The following is a 24,102-nucleotide window of genomic DNA, read 5'->3' as shown; positions in this document are numbered from 1 at the left end:
GAGCACTTGAGAAGAAAGTGTATTCTGTTGGCTTTGGGTGGGATGTCCTACAAATATCAATTAAGTCCATCTTGTTTAATGTATCATTTAAAGCTTGTGTTTCCTTATTTATTTTCATTTTGGATGATCTGTCCATTGGTGAAAGCGGGGTGTTAAAGTCCCCTACTATGATTGTGTTACTATCGATTTCCCCTTTTATGGTTGTTAGCATTTGCCTTATGTATTGAGGTGCTCCTAAGTTGGGTGCATAAATATTTACAATTGTTTTATCTTCTTCTTGGATTGATCCCTTGTTCATTATTTAGTGTCCTTCTTTGTCTCTTGTAACATTCTGTGTTTTAAAGTCAATTTTATCTGATATGAGTATTGCTGCTCCAGCTTTCTTTTGATTTCCATTTGCATGGAATATCTTTTTCCATCCCCTCACTTTCAGTCTGTATGTGTCCCTAGGTCTGAAGTGGGTCTCTTGTAGACAGCATATATACGGGTGTTGTTGTTGTATCCATTCAGCTAGTCTGTGTCTTTTGGTTGGAGCATTTAATCCGTTTACATTTAAGGTAATTATCGATATGTATGTTCCTATTACCGTTTTCTTAATTGTTTTGGTTTTGTTATTGTAGGTCTTTTCCTTCTCTTGTGTTTCCTGCCTAGAGAAGTTCCTTTAGCATTTGTTGTAGAGCTGGTTTGGTGGTGCTGAATTCTCTTAGCTTTTGCTTGTCTGTAAAGGTTTTAATTTCTCCATCGAGTCTGAATGAGATCCTTGCTGGGTAGAGTAATCTTGGTTGTATGTTCTTCCCTTTCATCACTTTACATATGTCCTGCCACTCCCTTCTGGCTTGCAGAGTTTCTGCTGAACGATCAGCTGCTAACCTTATGGGGATTCCCTTGTATGTTATTTGTTGTTTTTCTCTTGCTGCTTTTAATATTTTTTCTTTGTATTTAATTTTTGATAGTTTGATTAATATGTGTCTTGGCATATTTCTCCTTAGATTTATCCTGTATGGGACTCTCTGTGCTTCCTGGACGTGATTGACTATTTCCTTTCCCGTATTAGGGAAGTTTTCAACTATAATCTCTTCAAATATTTTCTCAGTCCCTTTCTTTTTCTCTTCTTCTTCTGGGACCCCTATAATTCGAATGTTGGTGCGTTTAATGTTGTCCCAGAGGTCAATGAGACTGTCCTCAATTCTTTTCATTCTTTTTTCTTTATTGTGCTCTGTGGTAGTATTTCCACTATTTTATCTTCCAGGTCACTTATCTGTTCTTCTGCCTCAGTTATTCTGCTATTGATTCCTTCTAGAGAATTTTTAGTTTCATTTATTGTGTTGTTCATCATTGTTTGTTTGCTCTTTAGTTCTTCTAGGTCCTTGTTAAACGTTTCTTGTATTTTCTCCATTCTATTTCCAAGATTTTGGATCATCTTTACTATTATTGCTCAGAATTCTTTTTCAGGTAGACTTCCTATTTCCTTTTTATTTGTTTAGTCTGGTGGGTTTTTACCTTGCTCCTTCATCTGCTGTTTGTTTCTCTGCCTTCTCATTTTGCTTAACTTACTGTGTTTGGGGTCTCCTTTTCACAGGCTGCAGGTTTGTGGTTCCCGCTGTTTTTGGTGTCTGCCCCCAGTGGCTAAGGTTGGTTCAGTGGGTTGTGTAGGCTTCCTGGTGGAGAGGACTAGTGCCTGTGTTCTGGTGGATGAGGCTAGATCTTGTCTTTCTGGTGGGCAGGACCACGTCCGCTGGTGTGTTTTAGGGTGTTTGTGACCTTATTATGATTTTAGGCAGCCTATCTGCTACTGGATGGGGTTGTGTTCCTGTCTTGCTAGTTGTTTGGCATAGGGTGTCCAGCACTGTAGCTTGCTGGTCATTCAGTGGAACCTGGGTCTCAGCGTTGAGATGGAGATTTCTGGGAGAGCTTTCGCCATTTGATATTATGTGGAGCCGGGAGGTCTCTGGTGGACCAGTGTCCTGAACTTGGCTCTCCCACCTCAGAGGCACAGGCCTGACACCTGGCCGGAGCACCAAGACCCTGTCAGCCACACGGCTCAGAAGAAACGGGAGAAAAAAATAAATAAATAAAATAAAATAAAATAAAGTTATTAAAATAAAAAATAATTATTAAAAATTAAAAAGTAATAAAAAAAGAAAAGAAAGAAGAGAGCAACCAAACCAAAAAACAAATCCACCAATGATAACAAGCGCTAAAAACTGTACTAAAAAATAGAATAAAAACGGACAGACAGAACCCTCGGACAGATGGTAAAAGCAAAGCTATACAGATAAAATCACACAAAGAAGCATACACATACGCACTCACAAAAAGAGAAAAAGGAAAAAAATATAGACATCTATATATATATATTAAAAAAAAAAAAGGAAGAAGAGAGCAACCAAATCAATAAACAAATCTACCAATGATAACAAACTCTAAATAGTAAACTAAGATAAACATAAAACCAGGAACAAATTAGATGCAGAAAGCAAACCCCAATTCTACAGTTGCTCTCAAAGTCCACCGCTTCAATTTTGGGATGATTCGTTGTCTGTTCAGGTATTCCACAGATGCCGGTACATCAAGTTGATTGTGGAGATTTAATCCGCTGCTCCTGAGGCTGCTGGGAGAGATTTCCCTTTCTCTCATTTGTTCGCACAGCTCCTGGGGGTTCAGCTTTGGATCTGGTCCCGCCTCTGTGTGTAGGTCTCCTGAGGGAGTCCATTCTTCGCGCAGACAGGATGAGGTTAAAGTAGCAGCTGATTAGGGGGCTCTGGCTCACTCAGGTCGGGCGGGAGGGAGGGGTACTGAATGCGGGGAGAGCCTGTGGTGGCAGAGGCTGGTGTGCGGTTGCAACAGCCTGAGGAGCACAGTGTGTTCTCCCGGGGAAGTTTTCCCTGGATCACAGGACCAGTGGCGGGCTGCACAGGCTCTGGGAGCGGAGGTGTGGATAGGATAGTAACCTGTGCTTGTACACAGGCTTCTTGGTGGCTGCAGCAGCAGCCTTAGCATCTCATGCCCATCTCTGGGGTCTGCGCTGATAGCCGCAGCTCGCGCCCATCTCTGGAGCTCGTTTAGGCGGTGCTCTGAATCCCCTCTCCTCGCGCACCCTGAAACAATGGTCTCTTGCCTCTTAGGCAGGTCCAAACTCTTTCCCGGACTCCTTCCCGGCTAGCTGTGGCACACTAGCTCCCCCTTCAGGCTGTGTTCACGCAGCCAACCCCAGTCCTGTCCCTGGGATCTGACCTCCAGAGCCCGAGCCTCAGCTCCCAGCCCCGACCCGTCCCAGCCGGTGGGTGAGCAGACAAGCCTCTCGGGCTGGTGAGAGCTGGTTGGCACCGATCCTCTGTGCAGGAATCTCTCCGCTTTGCCTTCTGCGCCCCTGTTGTTGCGCTCTCCTCTGTGGCTCCGAAGCTTCCCCCCTGCCTCCCCCCTACCCCCGTCTCCACCAGTGAAGGGACTTCCTAGTGTGTGGAAACTTTTCCGTCTTCACAGCTCCCTCCTAGAGGTGCAGGTCCTGTCCCTACTCTTTTGTCTCTGTTTTTTCTTTTTTCTTTTGCCCTGCCGAGGTACGTGGGGAGTTTCTTGCCTTTTGGGAAGTCTGAGGTCTTCTGCCAGCATTCAGTAGGTGTTCTGTAGGAGTTGTTCCACATGTAGATGTATTTCTGATGTATTTGTGGGGAGGAAGGTGATCTCCACGTCTTACTCCTCCGCCATCTTGAAGGTCTCCTTGCTCTTTCAGTCTTGTAGTACCCATTCTTTTATATTCTACAGGTTAGTCATCTCTCCCATCCTGAACTTATGCATTTGGTTTTGAACCAAAATGGTGTTTTAAAATTTTATTTCTTTTTTTTTAATATTTATTTATTTAATTTACTTATTTGGTTGCACTGGGTCTTAGTTGCAGCAGGCGGGCAGACTCCTTATTTGCGGCTTGCCGGCTCCTTAGTTGTGGCACACAGACTCTTAGTTGCAGCATGCATGTATGATCTAGTTCCCTGACCAGGGATCAAACCCTGGCCCCCTGCATTGGGAGCACGGAGGCTTATCCACTGTGCTACCAGAGAAGTCCCTTAATAATTTAATTCTGTTTACATTTATCTTCTTAAATTAGACAGTTTTTTTTTTTAATCTTGTCAGGACATTTTAGATTCTGACTTGTTCATAAATTTTGCTTGCCATCTTTTTCACTTTGTATCCTCCTTGCATTTCATTAATATGTCAACTTTGTCCTCATTCGAGTTATGGGTAAAATGTGTGAATGGGGTAGGACCAAGGACAAAGCAGCATACTTTTTAGGACCAAATGTCACCCCACCCCTGTGGACATTTCAGCTATTAACTTGTTTATTATTTCACATCATTCTTCTGTCTAGTTCACCTTTTCATCTTGTCCATAAGGGCATATCTCTTATTAGATAATTTGTCAAATGTCTTGCTAAAGTCTAGAAAAGTGAAGGCTGTATCCATCTGAGCTACCATATACTGATTGTATCAGAAGAGGAAAGAAGGTTAGTTTAGCATGACTTGTTTTTCATGTATGTATTTATTCCTCTTAACATAACCATCTCTTTACTCTCTAAGACTTTTAAACCATTCATATGATAGTTATAGATTTTAGCATAGAATCAGCATCAGGCTTTCTGGTATATTATTGACATCAGACACCTTCTTTTATGTTTTAGAAGTCAGGTCAATGTTTGCATACTTAACATCATTCTCCTTCTCCATGATTTTTCATAGATTTCAGCAGTTTGGTCTTTTATTTCTTCTATTTCTCATGTATTGCAAAATGATGCTGTTTTTACCTCTTCATCCATGTTGGGTTTCATTTTTTAAATATTAGTATTTATTCTGCCTACTCCAGACCAACAGTTATTCTCCTTAAATAGAAGATGAAGGGTAAATTTTACTGAATGTAAATTATACCTAATAAAGGTGACTTTTAAAAAAGGAGCAAGAAGACAAAAACGTGATGGTCACTGAGCTGACAGTACATATAAGGTGTTTGTTGCTCTGTGTCTGATACTGGTACTATATAATAATCTGATTTCGCTTATCAATTCCAATTAGCAGACCCATCTTCCTTATTGTTCTTGTGCATTTTTGTTAACATCTTTGCTTAATCTTTAGTGTTCTTGATACTTTTCTTCGTGTCTTTTCTATTCTTGAATGTTAGAATTACAGTATTTGGCTTTATTTGGTAGAAGAAATATGCAATTTGTTTCTTTAAAACAGAAGAAACAGTCAGATGGTTTGGAAGTGTTATTTATTATCTAATCACATTTAGCTAATTTGTTTATTTTTCTCAGACTCTGCTTGAAGTCTAATCCTTGGGGATTTCAAATGATATTCAGTTGAAATAGCTGTACAACATGTTTATAAAGTATTGTTGGGCCAAAAAGTAATGGTGTGTTTTTATTCTCTCATTTATTCTTCAAAAATAATTGTTCAGACTTTGCAGAAGTAATTTCTGGGGCTAGACCAGCTTTGGCTTCAGCCTGTATATTTTTTTAAAGAGGTATACCAGCAACTGGCTATAACAAATAAATCATCATGAAATCTTTTATGCATAGTTCTTGCCCCACCCTATCCTCAGCCTTAGCTGTCAGCAGTGCCACCACATGTTTCTGTCCTGTGGGAAAAGATCGGTAACAAAAGGTATCATGGCCCTCTGTGTTCAGCTCTGCCAGTGTCCCGCAGAGCTGGCCATCTGACTTGTTAACCACTCTTAATTCTGCTCTCAGGAATCCGCCAGTTCCTCCCAGGTGATGTGCGAGGTTAGGTATTCAACAAAGAGAGAGCTGCTGGTTAGTCTGTGTCAGTTCTAAAATTCATAAACATTAAACTGATCTCTAAATATCTTTGAAATTCTTAGCTTTCTAACACGTACGTCTAAAATGGCATCTTTAATTTTTTCCTAGCCAGTCGTTTTAAGGCTGACTCTTTCAGTAGAAAATACTATGCTATGCTATTAAAAGAAGCTGAGATAAGCATTAATTCTGTTCACAGGCATAAGGAGCATAAACTCTGGAAAATATTTGAAATACCTGCCTAGAAAATGGCTGCTTTTGTTTGTCTTTTCCTTTTGCTAGTCATCTGGTTTAGTATAGTGGGTTTTTTTTCTTTGAATTTTAATTTATTTTATTTTTATACAGCAGGTTCTTGTTAGTTATCTGTTTTATACATATCAGTGCATATATATCAATCCCAGTCTCCCAATTCATCCCACCCGCCCCCGCTTTCCCCCCCTTGGTGTCCATACTAGTATAGTGTTTTATAACAAAAAGATAAGGTCATAAGAGAAACTAAAAAATAAATTGGGGGCCCATTTACTCTATTTACCTTATCTCTAAATACATTTTTTTGCCATCCTTAGAAAAGAGTAATAGTTTTCTCACCACCACCTGAAGGGTTTGTTTGAGGTAATGCTTGAAATTAACCTCCAAGTCACATTAAAATTAAGATGAGAAAGCAGTGTTAGTACATCTAAACATAGTTGCACACTACTGAGCAAAGTAGGCTTTAAAATACTGTGTAGTTGTGGTGTAGTTGTTCTTTCAACTTTATAGATTTGGATAGATCATCTTAATATGGCTTATTTATTGAGAAGGGAAAATGCTTTTAAATGGTTACATTTCTGAATGTATATAGTACACAGCACTGTTTAACTGAATGAGCAAAGGATAGGGAGTAGTAAGCTCTCTGAAAATGAAATACTGCTACTGAGAGCATTTTCAGACAGAACTGGCGATAGCCCCAGTATTTTCTGGTGAATTAGGAGACTAATATTTACAAGAAAGTTGAACATGATCCCGTCTGACCTTAGTGCCAGACAAAGCCAGGTTTAGGGGAAAACAATTTCTCTGGTGTGCAAGGGTACCTTTAACTATTCTATTTACTTTTGATTTCAGGCTAACCTAGATGAAAGCCAGATGAGTTCACCTACATTCCTTAGAGCTTTAATGACAGCCGTTTGTAAAGCAGCTATTATAGGTAAGTAATATTTCTGAAGGCAGCTCTTAACACCTGAAATCCCCCGTATGTCAACTACTGATGAGATGATATGGGTCAGAGTTTATACTGCCTTCCAAACTTGCCCTGTAAAGCTCAATTTCTGTGCCAAATGGATACCATGTCTCTCTGTAATGCCTGGCTGTCTCGGGCAGGGGGATGAATAGCTGCACTGCCTTCAGAGAGCCCAGATGTGAGCATTTGCTGCGTGCCTTGTGTTCCTCAGTTCAACAGGAAGTTGGTGCATGCTCCTTGGGTTGTTTTATACTCTGCTACATGTGACCTTTCCTTTACTTTTCACCTCCAACATTCAAAGCCTCCTGTCTTCCATTGAAGAGTTCTAAAGAACAGTTTGAATATTCTTATTTAATACCAATGAAGGATTAATCTCAACAGAAGAGCCATTATATGTAAATACATATATGAGGAAAGAAAATACCAATTATTTCTCCTGCTTTATGTTGACTTTATATGATAAGACATAGGTGGATAGGATTCAGATTGGTAGAAAACCTAAATGTTCCAAGCTGCATATAGTTTTTACCAGTACTTGATGAGATCATCCACTTAGTCTCAGATAGAAATCCACATTTCTGTCACTGAAATAGAAAAAAAAAAAATCTGTCAGCTCAAAAGTTGTTCAGAATTTCAGGTCTGTCTTTATCATTATAGAGATAGCTTCAGAGTTTAAGATTTTCTGTCACATGAATGTGTTTTCAGATGAATGTTTTTTCAATGTTAGTTCTTTACCAAGGAAAATAACAGGCTAAGTGGAAAGTCTTCATTAAAATTTTTAAAATAATTTTCAGTATCTATAGAACCATAAGACTTTGGTGTTTTAATATCAGAGTTGTAAAGTATAGAAGCTGCTTTTAAAAACAAGATTGTGTCCCAGTGCTAACTTACAGAGGAAATAAAACTGCATACTTAAGCTTGCACAAGCCTCTTAGATAGTCTCATCCACTAGAGGGCAGACAGCAGAAGCAAGAAGAACTACAGTTCTGCAGCCTGAGGAACGAAAACCACATTCACAGAAAGATAGACAAAATGAAGAGGCAGAGGACTATGTACCAGTTGAAGGAACAAGATAAAACCCCAGAAAAACAACTAAATGAAGTGGAGATAGGCAACCTTCCAGAAAAAGAATTCAGAATAATGATAGTGAAGATGATCCAGGACCTCGGAAAAAGAATGGAGGCAAAGATCGAGAAGATGCGAGAAATGTTTAACAAAGACCTAGAAAAATTAAAGAACAAACACCTAGAAGAATTAAAGAACAAACAAACAGAGATGAACAGTACAATAACTGAAATGAAAAATACACTAGAAGGAATCAATAGCACAATAACTGAGGCAGAAGAACGGATAAGAGACCTGGAAGACAGAACGGTGGAATTCACTGCCACGGAACAGAATAAAGAAAAAAGAATGAAAAGAAATGAAGACAGCCTAAGAGATCTCTGGGACAGCATTAAACGCAACAACATTCGCATTATAGGGGTCCCAGAAGGAGAAGAGAGAGAGAAAGGACCCGAGAAAATATTTGAAGAGGTTATAGTCGAAAACTTCCCTAACATGGGAAAGGAAATAGCCACCCAAGTCCAGGAAGCGCAGAGAGTCCCAGGCAGGATAAACCCAAGGAGAAACACGCCAAGACACATAGTAATCAAATTGACAAAAATTAAAGACAAACAAAAATTATTGAAAGCAACAAGGGAAAAATGACAAATAACATACAAGGGAACTCCCATAAGGTTAACAACTGATTTCTCAGCAGAAACTCTACAAGCCAGAAGGGAGTGGCAGGACATATGTAAAGTGATGAAAGGGAAGAACCTACAACCAAGATTACTCTACCAAGCAAGGATCTCATTCAGGTTTGATGGAGTAATCAAAAGCTTTACAGACAAGCAAAAGCTAAGAGAATTCAGCACCACCAAACCAGCTCTACAACAAATGCTAAAGGAACTTCTCTAAGTGGGAAACACGAGAGAAGAAAAGGACCTACAAAAACAAACCCGAAACAATTAAGAAGATGGTCATAGGAACATACATATCCATAATTACCTTACATGTGAATGGATTAAATGCTCCAACCAAAAGACACAGGCTTGCTGAATGGATACAAAAACAAGACCCATATATATGCTGTCTACAAGAGACCCACTTCAGACCTAGGGACACATACAGACTGAAAGTGAGGGAATGGAAAAAGATATTCCATGCAAATGGAAATCAAAAGAAAGCTGGAGTAGCAATACTCATATCAGATAAAATAGACTTTAAAATAAAGAATGTTACAAGAGACGAGGATACTACATAATGTTCAAGGGATCAATACGTAAGGCAACTGCTTACAGCTGTAAAAGAGGAAATCGACAGTAACACAATAATAGCGGGGGACTTTAACACCTCACTTAAACCAATGGACAGATCATCCAGACAGAAAATTAGTAAGGAAACACAAGCTTTAAACGACACAGTAGACCAGATAGATTTAATTGATATTTATAGGAGATTCCATCCGAAAACAGCAGATTACACTTTCTTCTCAAGTGCACGCGGTACATTCTCCAGGATAGATCACATCTTGGGTCACAAATCAAGCCTCAGTAAATTTAAGAAAATTGAAATCATACCAAGCAACTTTTCCGACCACAGTGCTATGAGATTAGAAGTCAATTACAAGGAAAAAAAGGTAAAAAACACAAACACATGGAGGCTAAACAATACGTTACTAAATAACCAAGAGATCACTGAAGAAATCAAAGAGGAAATCAAAAAATACCTAGAGACAAATGACAACGAAAACACGACGATCCAAAACCTACGGGATACAGCAAAAGCAGTTCTAACAGGGAAGTTTATAGCAATACAATCCTACCTCAAGAAACAAGAAAAATCTCAAATAAACCATCTAACCTTACACCTAAAGGAACTAGAGAAAGAAGAACAAACAAAACCCAAAGTTAGTAGAAGGAAAGAAATCATAAAGATCAGAGCAGAAATAAATGAAATAGAAACAAAGAAAGCAATAGCAAAGATCAATAAAGCTAAAAACAAAAACAAAAACAAAAAACCATGCATGCTTCCAGGCCCTGAGCATGCTTTTCTTAGCCCCTTTTTTACTGTGCCTTTTCCTCAGAAGGCTCAGATTAAATGTGTTGTTTGCCACTGTCACAGTTAGTCCTTATCCTGATAGTAATAATAAAACAGTTTTAATTCTTTTACCCTTGTGAAAAGATTTTATATGAACTATCACTTTAATTTCCTTGCTAATTCCTTTTGTAGTTTAGAATGTCATGAAACCACTGTCCCTGTTTCATTACGATTAAAGATAAAGAACTGAGTGTGCTGCTCTTGAGGGAACCCCGCACTCTAAATATATCCCCCACCTCTGTATTTTTGTTTGTTTGTTTCAGGGAGAATATCCCATTAAGAATTTCAGAAAATTTTGGGTTTCAAAATCTTTGCCTTGGACCCCGTTGCTTCCTCTTTCCTTGCAGAGTCTTGTGTGTCTTATCGACTCAGAAAGTTGAAAATGGCTCTGTGTGTTAATGCTCAGTTCTTCTATCACCTCCAGCCGACTGTTCTACCTTCCGAGTAGACACTGCTGTTATCAAGCAGAGAGTGCCGATCTTAATCAAGTACCTGGACTCAGATACGGAGAAGGAACTGCAAGCACTTTATGCACTACAAGCATCAATAGTAAAACTTGATCAACCTGCCAGTAAGTTTACCTCTTGCTACAATTAACCCAACCAGAGGGTGAGATTGATCCAGGCCAAGACATGAGAGATGGTTGGATGGGCTTGAACAGTGGATAATAGAAGAATCACTAGTTACAAAAACTCAGATAACCAATAACTTTAATAGACCTGAACGTTTTTAAGTGTTAGACTTTTATGAGAAAATGATAACAAGAACACTAGTTTATATTAGAGATTTAATCCTCATTCTAGGGCAGGTATGGCTAATAAGACTCTCTGCAGTGATGGAAATGTATCTCTGTCATGCAGTATGGTAACCATGAGCCACATATGTCCGTTGAGCACTTAAATGTGGCTATTGTGACAGAGGAAATAAATTTCATTTAATTTAAATGTAAATAGCCACATATGGTTAGTGGCTACCCTATTGGACAATGCAGGTCTAGGGCACCTTGGCATTAGCATATGTGCAGTACAGTTTTTCACCTTCTTTGACACAGGTCTTAATAATGAAAGAGGATGATACTCTTCAGAATCCTCAGATACCCAACAAAGACATTAAGGCAGTTTAGACTAATTTTCAGTTACGAGTTATGATTAATTCTGGCTAACCAGACAAATAAGGTAACCTGAACACCATAGTCTTAGTGATGCTGGTAAATTAACTGAATTGTGTTAAATCTTGAAAATTCAGTTGAAACTTGTGAAAGTGGATAGTAAATACTTGGCTGTTTTAGAGATAGCACTGAAGTAGTTCTTTGGCATTTCCTTAGGTTGTAGCTTTTTCAGAGTTTTCCTTCTTGGCTAGTGCTGTTAAATCCCTCTGGGAAATAAAGGAAAAGATTGAAACAATCCTCAGGGTGTAACTGAAGAGACATTCTATCTATAAGTGTCTCTTTTTTGAACAACAATATAAGCTAAGTTTCCACTGTGAGAGCAAAACAGAGGATTAAAATTGCCCAGATCATCTGGGCATTGAAAACAATAAACAACGACTATCGTTTCACTGGATAAAATCCAGATGAGATAGTTTTTACCCATTTTTTTCATATGAATTATTACTCTTTTCATTTTGAAAACAACATTAGAGGGGGGGAAAGTACATTCTGCCTTTTCCTCCCAAAATTTGTAAAAATAGTATATTTTTATTGTAAAATTTCAAACAAAATGTATAAAGAAGAAAGTAAAAAAAAAGAAGTATTCTTGTATTTAATTTTTAAGTGTTTAGGTTGAGAACTACATAATATCAAACAGCTCAGCAATATCAGAAAATAGTTCAAATTGAACAAAATAATAGGAATAGGAAATAGTTTAGACTGCTTAAATCTTTTCCCCTTCTTTAGACAAATGGTTTTGCTCTTATGCTATCAAGAGGGAGTGTGATGAAGTGTCATGGATGCTCTTATCCTGGGGAGTTCACGTGCATCCGTTCACTGCTTGGAAGTACAGTCTTCTCACAGCTACAGTGCCCCCAAAACTGATGGTTTATTTTCACCTCCTTGCAGATTTGCTACGGATGTTTTTTGATTGCCTGTATGACGAGGAGGTGATCTCTGAGGATGCCTTCTACAAATGGGAAAGCAGCAAGGACCCTGCAGAGCAGAATGGGAAGGGTGTGGCCCTGAAATCTGTCACAGCATTCTTCACGTGGCTGCGGGAAGCAGAAGAGGAGTCTGAGGATAACTAAAACTTCAAATACACAAAATGAAACAAAAGAAACAATTTAAGTATTTTTATAAAAAGTGTCACGTCTTCGCCAATCACAGTGCAGCAAGGCCAATTCTCGCAGAAACCCCCACGTGTGCACGAGTGGGAGAGGGGAAAGAGAAAGAAAGGTGATCATGGAGGAAAAAGGTACTGGTAAAAAGTAAACTTCAAACCTGAGGGCGGGAGCACTAAAACCAAAATACATGTATTATTTATAGAAAGTATTTTCTGTTTTAATCTTTTCTTTTTAAACGAGGACTCATACTTTAAAAAAAAAAACACATCTGTTTAGCAAAAAAAAAAAGTTGAGAACTTTTAATTTATTTTAAGGACTGCAAATGCCAGTGTAATTTTTTAATTTGCAGTTTCTGTAAACAACTTGTATAATAGAAAAGCAGAGAAATAAATTTCCCTCCCCTTCAGATGCACCTCACGTTTGTTTTAAAGCATAGTATTTAGTCCAGATTTAAGAAGGTTTGGGGTGAACAAGGTAAGAAAGATTTTTTTATTTTTTTTTTGGCATCAGATCTTTCTGCCTGCCTCTCAGCTTGCTTCAGAAAATAAAAAAATCAAAATAGTAATCAAAACATACATAACCTTGGAACAGAAGGAAATGCTGTGGACCAGAGAACTCCAAGAATTGTTTAAAAAAAAAGTGCTACCCTGGGAAAAGTACTCTTAATACTTTTGAAATCTTTAGAGCAACTTTAAGGCTTGTAAATACATAGAACAAATATTTAAAAAAACAAAAAGAAATTGACTCAATACTATTTCTTTTCACTTTCAAAATATAAAGAACAAAATAAAGACAAACATTGCAAGTTTAAAAGAAAGTAAAGTGACTTCTCCTTTTGACAGCTGCTGCATGTGCGCCCATCTCTGGGAGGTGCTGTCTGGCTTCTCGCTGTCTAATCAAAATCACTTCTGAAGTAGGGGAGAGAGTGAGAGAGAGAGAGAGAGAGTGTGTGTGTGTGTGTGTCTGTCTGCCTGCCTGCCTGCCTGTGTGTCTGCAGTTGGAAAAGGCAAGCTACTTTGAGGGTAAGGGAGGACACTTGTGCTTGGGTGGGAGAGCTTCTCTGAAGTCCAGGGGATGCTTCTTTCCAACACCAACTAGAAATGCATTCATGGTAGGAACAAACCTAACAGCAATATTTTAAATAACCACGTGTTCCACTCTACGTATTTGGATTAGGGGCATTAATTCAGTTTGATACTACCACTACCACTGATTTTTAAAATCATCATTGCTGCCAGTGCTTAAGAAACCCAAAGATGTCTTCTAAAAAATGAAAGAAACCAAAGCTAAATTACACTTTTTAAAAAGTGGGTGTGGGTCTGAAACCAAACCAATACCATGTGTGAAAATCACATTTTTCCCCAACTTCAACTTCACTCAAGCCATTCTGGTGAGTATAAAACGAACTGTGGTTTGGGCCTCTGTTTCTCCGACAGATATTGGAGTGCTGTGCTGTGCTTTGCTTTTTGTCTTCTTTGATGAAGTTGTAGTCTCTACAGGTGGCTTTCCATTTCAATTGTTTGTAGGCCATCACCCTACAAAATGTATTATGAAGAAAGCCATGCTGCTCCCAAATAAGCAGTCTTGTATTTTGTATCTGGATAACCAAAGGGTTCTTCTAGCTTCCATCTCTGAAGAAATATTCACATTAAGAGACTTGGCAAGACTTTTGATGCACAAGAACAAAATTTTCCATAGCAATAAAAAGTTCTTCTTCAGAATGTAGTTGAACACAATACAGGATCTCACTACATGAGCCCACTGAGCCCACTGCACAGGGGTGGAAAGCTGTTCTCGAAGAACAAAGTCCTGAAAGTCTTGTGACAGGCGTATGACAGCAGCTGTCATCAGAGATGGGGCCTGAAAAGTTTCAGGGTCTGGCTGCAGGCTCTGCCTGGGAACCCTCAGTTGGAAGAAGCAACTTGATTCTGTGTTATATTGAGTTTTTAACAGCTGCCAGAATCAAAAGTGCAGAGGATTCTGATCCAGGAATCTCCTGACTGATGTGATGCAGTTTTAGGTGTCGGCAGCACTCACTCACAGGGCTGAAAGGTGGTGGGTGGGGATGGAGAAGCAAGATGGTGACTGCCTCTTGGAAATCCGTGGCTGTCGTTTGCAGGGGTCTAGCCAGGACGGAACCTCAGGTGGTAGTGATGGCCTCTTCATGGGTATTTTAGATGTGGACAAGTGTAAGGATTGGAGGAAAGAGAATAATATTGGGGGGGAAATAATTCAAGGGTTGAAAAAAGCTTCAGCTATAAACGTCTATAGTACAGTAACAGAAATAGTGTTTGAAATCTCACCTATAAGTGTGAAGCGTGATGAGGAGACTACAAAGTAATTTATGGGTAACTTGTTGCTTTATGCACAGAACGTTAGATGGGATTAGCAAGGTTACCTAATGGCAAAATATGAGCAAAGTGGGATAATTGATCCACACTTATACCAGCTGAAATGCAAAACACTGTCATGAATCTTACCCTGTTCACAGTTTTCTTTTTTGTTCTTGTGTTTTATTTTTTAAATTTTGATTGGCGTAGAGTTGCTTTACAATGTTGTGTTGGCTTCTACTGCACAACAAATGGATCAGCCATACATACACATATATCCCCTCCCTTTTGGGCTTCCCTCACAGTTTTCTTACTGGAAAGCAAGGTTTGGTTGTTTTTGGTTTAAAGTAATAGGTGACATGGCCAGCGCTGACATGGCTGCAACTCCTTCAAGCTGTCACAAAAGCTCTTTCACCCATTTGAACTTTGGGAAGAGGTTCATTAATTAAGGTTTAGTTCACTGATTAAGGTGCTTTATGCCTGTATTCAAACCAGCTAACTTATAGCTACTCAATAAGTTTAAATGAGAGTTTTTCCCTTTCTAGAAAAAGAACATGATGCCAATTTTCAAAATAAACCCATTTTAGATTCTTACAAAGACCAGCAAGCCTGTTCATGGCTGCATCATGAACTTGGTTCATTCAACAAATATTTACTGAGCATTTACTGTGTTCTAAGTGCAGGGAAGAAAACAGTGAACAAAACAATCTTTACTCACACGGAGGTCACATTTTTCATGGAAAAAAGAAAAAAAGAAAGCTAGAAGTTTGCATTGCTACATCAGCATACTGTCCCACTAAGACGTGGGACAGATCTTTGATTTGGTTTTTGTCTTTTTTAATATATTTCAAAATACAATCTAGATTATTTACAACAATTAACCCAAAGACAGTTTTATCTGGTCTAGGACCACTCTTGAAACAAGTTATCATTCTGGGGTTTTTGACATCTTTTTGTTTCAAATGGCTCCATTCAAGGAGAATTTCCTTTTGTCACTCTGTGAACTTGATCCAGTCAAAAGGATTCTAAGCTAGAAGAACTAGTCTTGGGCTATTGGATGTAATTCTGTGTTATCATTACTTAAGTTTTATAATTTTTTTTTTTTTTCTTTTTTTGGCTGTGCCATGCAGCTTGCAGGATCCCAGTTCCCAGACCAGGGATTGAACCCAGGCCACAGCAGTGAAAGTGCTGAATCCTAACCACTAGACTACCGGAACTCCCTTAAGTTTTATTACTTTAAAAAAAAAAATGTAGGGATCCAGTTTTTCAGTTTTGACCATGCCATTGGCCCTTATGCACTCCTACATTCCCCATTTTGGAGAGAAGAACATTTTGCATTCCTTTATTTTTGTGTTGCTTTTTTTCTTATTGAGATATATTTCACATACTATAAAATTCACCCATAATTTACTATATTCACAGTTGTGCAGCCATCACCACTATCCAATGTCAGAGCATTTTCATCATGCCAAAAAGAAGCACATATCCTTTAGTAGTCTCTCCTCATTCTCTACTCTCCTCAGCCTCTGAGAGCCACTTATTCTATTTTTTGTTTCTGTGGATTCATTTAGATGAAATCATACATTGCATTGCTTTTTGTGTTGATCTCCAATCCAACATTTAGCAAATGATCAAACCTCACAGGTGTTTGCAACATCAGGGACCTGACAGCAAGGTTTAGACCCTGATTTTCCCCTGTTTTTGACTTAACATTTTGTTCTCTGTCACTTCTTTAGGTATAACTTAGAAATATGTTTACAACCATCAGCTAATTCTGAACAAGTTCCTGAGAATTTTCTTTTGTCACTCTGTGAACTTGATGTATATGACCTGGGATATCTGACATCCTAGCACTGACAACTAGGGTCTGGTCATTTTTGACCTCTCATTTATTGCTACTTGAATAACTTTTCCATGGGGTTGAAATTCCTGCATGAATTAGAGGCTACTACAGTGTACCCTAGAAAAGTTAAGATGTAGCTTGACTTGGAGTCTGAGGTTTTATTTGTCGTCTCCATTGAGGCACATTTGGACATAGTGACTGTTGAGGCTGCTTACTTGTCATGAAAGTAAAATTACTCATTAAGGAATAAAAATGCCTTGAAATGCCCCTACTACCCGTTAGTCCCAGTTTATTAGTCTTATAGAAGATTACTTTTCCTATTCAATAAACTTGATAAACTTGAGCTCTAAGTCTCCACATCCTCCAGTAGTTTAGGGAGAGATACACTATATGCTCACTAGCTTCAAATATCACATGTATCCCTCAGAGGGAAAAATGATAATCTGTTAATGTCGGGACTACCAACCATCCCCTCCCCCCCCATAAAAAAGAAGACATCATTTTGTATTACCAAATCATGAAATGACTTAACATATCAAAGAAAAAAAGCTACAGAGACCCATGTGCCAAACTTTTAAAAAATGTTTTATTTTGAAATAATTTTACTCTTATGGGGAAGTTTCAAATTTAGTAGAGAGAGTTCCATATACACTTCACCCAGTTCCCTATTAATGTCTTACACTACCAGAGGACATTTATTAAAACTAAGAAACCAGCATTGGTGCATTGCTGTTAACTCCAGACTTTATCACTACTGTCCCTTTTGTCCTTTTTGTAGTCCTGGATGCAATCCAGGATACCACATTGCATTTAGTCATCATGTATTCTTAGTGTCCTCTGGCCTTTGACAGTTTTTTAATCTTTCCTTGTTTGTCATGACCTTGACAGCACTGGTCAGGTACTTTGTAGACTGTCCCTCAGTTGGATTTGTCGGGTGTTTTTCTCATGATTATAGAGTTTGGGGTAAAAATACCTTTTAAGTGAAGTGCCCTCCTCATATCATATCAGGGGGTATGTGATGCCCCCATGACGTCATTGGTGATGTTTAACCTTGACTGCATGGTTAAAGTGGTGTTTGTCAGGTCTCCAGTCTAAAGTTATTTTTCTTTTCCCCCTTTCTTACTCTGGTCTATTTGGAAGCTAGTCACTAAGTCTTGCCCATATTGGGGGAGGGAGGGTGGAATAGGAGAGAATTATGCTCCACTTCCTTCCTGGAGTTGGAGATACCTGCTTATTATTTCGAATTCTCCTGCAAGAAAGATTTGTCTCTTCTGTTTGTTTCTTTATTAAGTTGTGTGTAAATATACACACACACACTCACACACAAACATATATTACTATATTATATACATATATATCAGTACAGATTCATGTATATTTATCTTAACACTTTGAGTTATAATCCAGTACCACATTATTTTGTCACACAGATTGTTCCAGCTTTGGCCTTGGGAGCTCTTTCAAGTTGATTCATGTGTCTCTTCGACATGTCTTCATCTGTTTGTTTTTAGAGCACTTATTTTGTGACAGTACAAGATGCCACTGGAGTATCTTGTATTTTTGTATTTTTCCTGCCCTAGTCGTAGAGTCAGTCATAGGAGAATAGTATTTAGAAACCAAGATCTGGGCACTGGGTGAGCTCATTACAACTGGGGTTTCTCTGCTTCTAATTCTGCCAGCACTGTAAACTCTTTTTTTTTTATATACTGAATGTGAGATCTTGCCAGTTTCACAGGAATACTGACTTTTTACAAATACTGCTTCATTTTTTATATGATAACTCTGGTACCCAAAAGACTTCACCCTATAGATATTACAATTGTGCTTTTGCTCACCCTACATAACAAGAAAAAAGGATTAGAAGTATTCCCTCTCTTTCCCTATTATGATAATTTGTTTTAACTTTCCCTTAGCTAGCAATATTCAGACAGTCTACTAAAGTACCATACAGTACAGTGTTAAAGTCTTACCTGAGAGACTAACTCAATTAAATAATAATAATGGAAATTGCTAAATAACCAGAAGTTAACTGACAATGGAAACCATTGTACTGCATATCAAAACTTGATGAGATGCAACTAAATTAGTACTTTGAGGTAAATGTAAAGTCTTAGATTTATTCAGGAAACATGAAAGAGTTAAACAAATTAGGCCATCGAAAGGAACCAGCTGAGTAAAAAAAAATGTTACCTGAGTGGATAGCAAGAGTTCATATAGGAAGAAGTTGTATGCTGTAGTGGAAAAGAGATCTTGACTAGAGTTAGGAGACTTGTGTTCTGATGCTAATGCTACTGTTTACTGCTAATTTGTTCACTCTCACTTGTATGGGCCCCCACTGTCCTCTCTAAAAAGGGTTCACTCATGCCAACCATATGAGCACATCCAGAATCACTTTAAATACTGTTTGCCAAGCTTAACAGTGAATTAAGTCTTGGTAAAATAGGATATTAAACTTTTCGAAGAAGTAAGAATATCAAGATTTTCTGAAATTTTCACAACAAATGACCATCCAGCAGTTGAACTTGTTCTACCGGTGATTTCCTTTCTGACTCTTCTGAAATATTTACCTCTTGTTAATCAAAATACGTCTTCTGACCTGAAGTCCTAGGAAACTATCTTTGCCAAAGCTCTAATAGCTGTCCTATCTTAATTGCTTCCTAGAGCATAGAATAATGGGGCTCAGCATTGTTGTGTGTTAGAATCACCTGGGAGTTTTCAAAAACACAAATCCTGGGACTCTACCCCAGACCAGTTATTTCAGACTCTCTGGGGATGAAACCTTGGCATCATTTTTTTTTTAAGTTGCCTAGGTGATACTAATATGAGCCAGGGTTGAGACCACTGTGGAATGGTGAAAATAACCTGATTTACCAAACAGTTTAGAGAACAATTTATATTTTCAGATTTTTTTTTAAGCTTCAGTCATGTTACAACCCTTTTTCATATCTTCATTGTTTTTTTGTTTTTTTTGGCCACACCTCCCGGCATGCGGAACTTCCCTGACCAGGGATCAAACCCACGCCCCCTGCAGTGGAAATGCGAAGTCTTAACCACTGGACCACCAGGGAAGTCCTCGGATATTTTAAAAATATTTTTAAACTGCAAGGTGTTGGTTGGACACACAAATGTGGCATTACAAATGGCACATGTTTTGAAAATACAGTGCTATGAGAGCATATAATGGGTGCCCTGTGTAAACTGCGGGGTTAGGGGACGCTTCCCTCAGGAAGAGAATTTTAAACTGAGAAATCTAAAGAATTAAATAGTTAAGGGGGTGGGTTCAAGTAGAAGGGATCATGAGTGCAAAGGCTCTGTGGTAGGGGGGATGCAGGGTGTATTTGAAAAATGAAAGAGTGGCAGGTATGGTGAGAGTCCATGCAAAAGTAGAATTTAAACATGTCCTGTGACAAATTAATCCAGACAAACCTTCTCTGGGCAAATGGGTAAAAGAACTTTCTGAAAGTTGCCATATTCTCTCAATTTAGTAGAATTCACTAGAGACCAACCTTAGTTGGGTTTTTTATGTTTTGTTTTTTTTTTAATAAGTTGTCACTCAGTAAAAGGAATGGCAGTACTTTTAATCATTTCCAGTCCCAAAATTTAGCCACACAGTTAGTGGATGGGAATAACTTCTGGCTCTTTAGAATGAACAGTTAAGTTTATATCTAAGATTAAGGTCATCTATAAACACCATCCACCTCATAAGGTTATTGTGAGGATTAATTAAAGGAGATCAGATAAAGCCCCCAGCATTCTGCCTGGAATACCTGGGGCATGTCCTCCCTGTGTCCAATGTTCTTTTTCTATCCCATTCTGCAACCTTAGTCATATTCAGCCGCATACAAAATTAAACTACACTACCTTCGAACCCGTGCCCCCTGCAGCGGAGCATGGAGTCTTAACCATTGGACTGCCAGGGAAGTCCTTCCATCACCATTCTTTTTGGAACTTCAGGTTTGTGTTTTTTTTAACAAATGGATCCAATTTCATAATTCTGACTTTTAAAATCTGTCTTCTTTCCAGTCATAGATTTTGATTCATGTTTTCCTTTAAATTACTGGGTTTTATTGGGAAAAATATCTTCCCCTTTAAGCTTAAAGAAACTTTCTCAAACTTCCCCATAACCATGAAGGAAAGATGTGTTATGGTGACCAACTCATTTTGCTGGGATTTTCCTGGTTTAAAACCCGAAAGTCCTGCCTCCCACTAACTCTCAACCTCCCCATCAGTAAACCCTGACAGTCACCACCCTAGGTGTCATTGATCTGACTCTCACTTATCTCTGGCCACCATCACAGGCTTGGTTCCCCTTCAGGCATCTTCCTGCAAATAAGATTTACCTTTTAAGACACAAAGTAGGAGTGGAGAGAGAAGAATAGTACTGTTGGCAAATTTACTTCCTATTACACTGTCAAAACTGGATATATTTTGATTTTTAGTAAATCTGATAAATGAGTGTCTTTATTATGTCTAAAATGCGGTTGTCTTGCCTCTGGTGTTTAAAAGGGGTAAAAGACGGCTCAACACATACAATTCCCAGAACCTGACATGAACCAGACTTGAAAGCAAATCCTGTTGCTTTCCCTAGAGATGGCAGGACTAAGTACCTTAGGGACCTTAATTCTAGGTTCTAGTTCCCACTGAAAGACACCTGTAATAACATTCCCAAGTGTTTTTGTTCCTTCGAAGGCTGAATTGTAACTCCAATATGTCAGATGTTTCAAACTTAAAGGGTAGCTTTTAAAACCCTTATCCTCAAAATGACAGTAAACTCTTGGCACTAACACTTTTCAGACCCCCTCAAGGAGCTAGAACTCCAATTGAACACCGAAGGGCTAATGACATCTAGGACAGAGGTTCTCAAACTGTGAATGACAAAATTAATGGATTACAACCAGCATTAAATATATATACATAGAGAGAGAGAGAGAGAGAAGGGGGGAACATACGACAGAAAATGTTATTTTGTAAAATGTATTTGGTTTTTATATTCTGATGTATGATCCTTTATGCAAAACGATTGGGATCAGACATATTTTAGACTCAGAATTTTTCAGAGTTTAGAAAAACGTTTTTCAGTTCGATGACTGCTATGCTGAATAGAGTTAAAATTATTGCCACCAGTGAGTAGAAGAAAGTGCAACATCGGCAGAGGAGGATCCAGGGGTGCTGCTTATCTCTAAACCAGGGTCTTGGCCTCAGATAATAACAAACAATAAAAGAGAAAACCATTAAGGGGATGGCAGTAGTGAAGTAATATTAAATCTCTTCATCAGTCTCCACTTTCTGCCTAATCGTATAAATTAATTCTCTTACCATCCCTTTCCAAGCTGCAGCCAAATTGAGAGCCATTTCCAGTCCTTCTGGCTGGAAACCAGAAAAGTCAAGTGACCCACAACCCTACCAGGACAATACCTTCTTAAGGGATTGAAGCTCCAGCCTGGCTTTTGGTTACTGCTGTGTGAAATTGCAAGCCCTCAGCCTTGATTTGTGGGGGAAATAAAGATCAGGCTTGCTAGGAACAGAAACTTCTCTCCCCACAAGGCAATCAAGAATTATTCTTCAAACATCTGTGTTAACACGAGGTGGAGTGTGAGTAAAATAGGTTGATGTATCTTTCATGCTCAACCTTGTGAGGCAGTGTCATAGCTGTGGTCTGGAATATTCTTGGAATATGCAATTGCTTCAACTTCCTCTATCCTTATGCCTAAATCTCCAAAGTCACATATTTTGCTTTTCTATACAAAACAAGACCTTTTAGCCTAACAGACTTAAGTATCACTTAGCTTTAAATTTGTGGAATAGCAAAAAAACTATTACACTGACAACAGGCCATGAAGTCTGCAAAGCTTGCTGTATGCTAAAGTTGCAACAGTGACTTGGCTTCTGAAGAAAATGGGTGTTTTTGTTGAAAACTAGAAATGATGCAGTTGCATTTTGGGGACTTTTTTTTAAAATTTAATTTTATTTATTTTTTTATACAGCAGGTTCTTATTAGTTATCCATTTTGGGGACTTCTTAACACTTGCTTTTCTAGTTCACAAAACCCTACATTTCCTCATGTTTCTGGGACTCCAGAGTCAATCCTCTAAGCTGGTTGGCCCTGGGCAGAAGTGTGAAGTCATCACAGAGGACAGCACGTTTACTCCTTTTCTCTCTCCTGGAAGCTCTTCCTCTAGTCAGACACCCGGAGTTCTCACTCTTCTGATCCCTGACTGTCCAATGGAAAGCTTTAGATTCTCAAGTTCAGAGGTTAAAACAATGAATTCTGAATTATTAGTTTGAGGCCTGTATGTTAGCTCTCCTTGATAGCAGCACTTTAAAATTGCTATAGAAGAGATTAAAAGGAATGAATGGTGGAACTTCAGGGACTTTGATATCAGTGTGAGAGGTCTCTGTGCAAGAGGGTCTTACTGGTGCTCTGACTGTAAACTCCACACACTCCGTAAGAACTGAGCTGCTCTTAAACTTGCCAAGATGCGTGTTCCCTCGGTGCAGAACATCAAACAGCCTAACAGCTTAAGTAAAGGGTGCAAAATTCATCATGTAAATCTGTTTTTAACAAACACAACTGAATGATGTTTTTACTAGTATAGCTCAAAGAAAGCCAAGTGAGATAAACTATAAAACCATACCCCATGTCATCTTAACTCGGATGCGGCTAAGTATAAAAAGCAAAACTGACCAGATGTTACATTTAGCAGAGGTAAAATGCCTCAAGCAATATACATGTCCAATAAAAACTTCAAATCCCTTTGGAAGTGAAAAACTTACAGCTTCAGACTTCAGCCAGTGGTAGCTTTAGTGCATGGTTGGGGGGCGGTTGTGTGCAAACGCCTCCATGCGCACACTCTGCAGAATTGGGTTTTCAGGGTTTTCCCTCCTTGGGTGTACATGTTGTAAACAACAGATAAGTTGTGTGTGTGTGTTTTAAACAAAAATCTGTGGAGTGGAGAAATCTAGTTTGCCCTTAATCTGTGTCAGCTTCTTGCATGAGATGGGGCTAAAGACATTTCCGGGAAAAAGAAGAAAGGTAGGACGTTTTAAGCATATGAACACATAAAAATGGAAGAGTCTTTAAAAAAGGAGACAAAAGATAGAAATGTTGGTAAGAAAGGAAGTGAGCAGGATGAAGCTTGGGCACAAAATGACCAAAACGCCTTGTGAACATGTTTAATGGAACACCAGAGTGCCAGGGCATTGGTAATGCCATCGGGACATTAATGGTAACACTAACCTTGTAAGGAATTTTTGGTGGTGGTGGTTAAATTTTTATATACCTCCCTTTGGAACTGATGGAGTGGATGGCTATGCCTGGGAAAGCTGGTGAGACAGTTAAAGTGCTAACGGCAATGCCAGAGCCTGAGGACTGGACTAGCAAGTGCTTAAATGGTTTCATAATAAATCTTTGGGATGACAGGCACATGCATTTGAGTGCTAGTCACACTGCTCTGAGCCTCAAGGCAATTGTAGTGTTTATTATTTCCCTATATTC

General features: G+C 38.7%; 1 protein-coding gene across 7 annotated transcripts in view; it reads left to right on the top strand.

The window, feature by feature from the left end:
* EIF4G3 (eukaryotic translation initiation factor 4 gamma 3) overlaps positions 1 to 12,846 on the top strand; it is a 391,513-nt gene extending 378,667 nt beyond the window's left edge. For all 7 annotated transcript variants that reach the window (XM_036862726.1, XM_036862730.1, XM_036862729.1 and 4 more), the window contains 3 exons: positions 6,902 to 6,983; positions 10,585 to 10,731; positions 12,217 to 12,846. In XM_036862726.1, coding sequence (XP_036718621.1) covers positions 6,902 to 6,983; positions 10,585 to 10,731; positions 12,217 to 12,398 — 411 coding nt within the window. In that variant the 3' untranslated portion in view covers positions 12,399 to 12,846. The remainder of the gene's footprint in view (positions 1 to 6,901; positions 6,984 to 10,584; positions 10,732 to 12,216) is intronic.
* The last annotated feature ends 11,256 nt before the right edge of the window (positions 12,847 to 24,102 follow it).

Source organism: Balaenoptera musculus, chromosome 1 (assembly GCF_009873245.2).
Source record: "Balaenoptera musculus isolate JJ_BM4_2016_0621 chromosome 1, mBalMus1.pri.v3, whole genome shotgun sequence".
In the NCBI taxonomy this organism is placed as follows: domain Eukaryota; kingdom Metazoa; phylum Chordata; class Mammalia; order Artiodactyla; family Balaenopteridae; genus Balaenoptera; species Balaenoptera musculus.
Note: the sequence above shows the minus strand (reverse complement) of the source record. Positions and strands in the feature narration are given on the sequence as shown.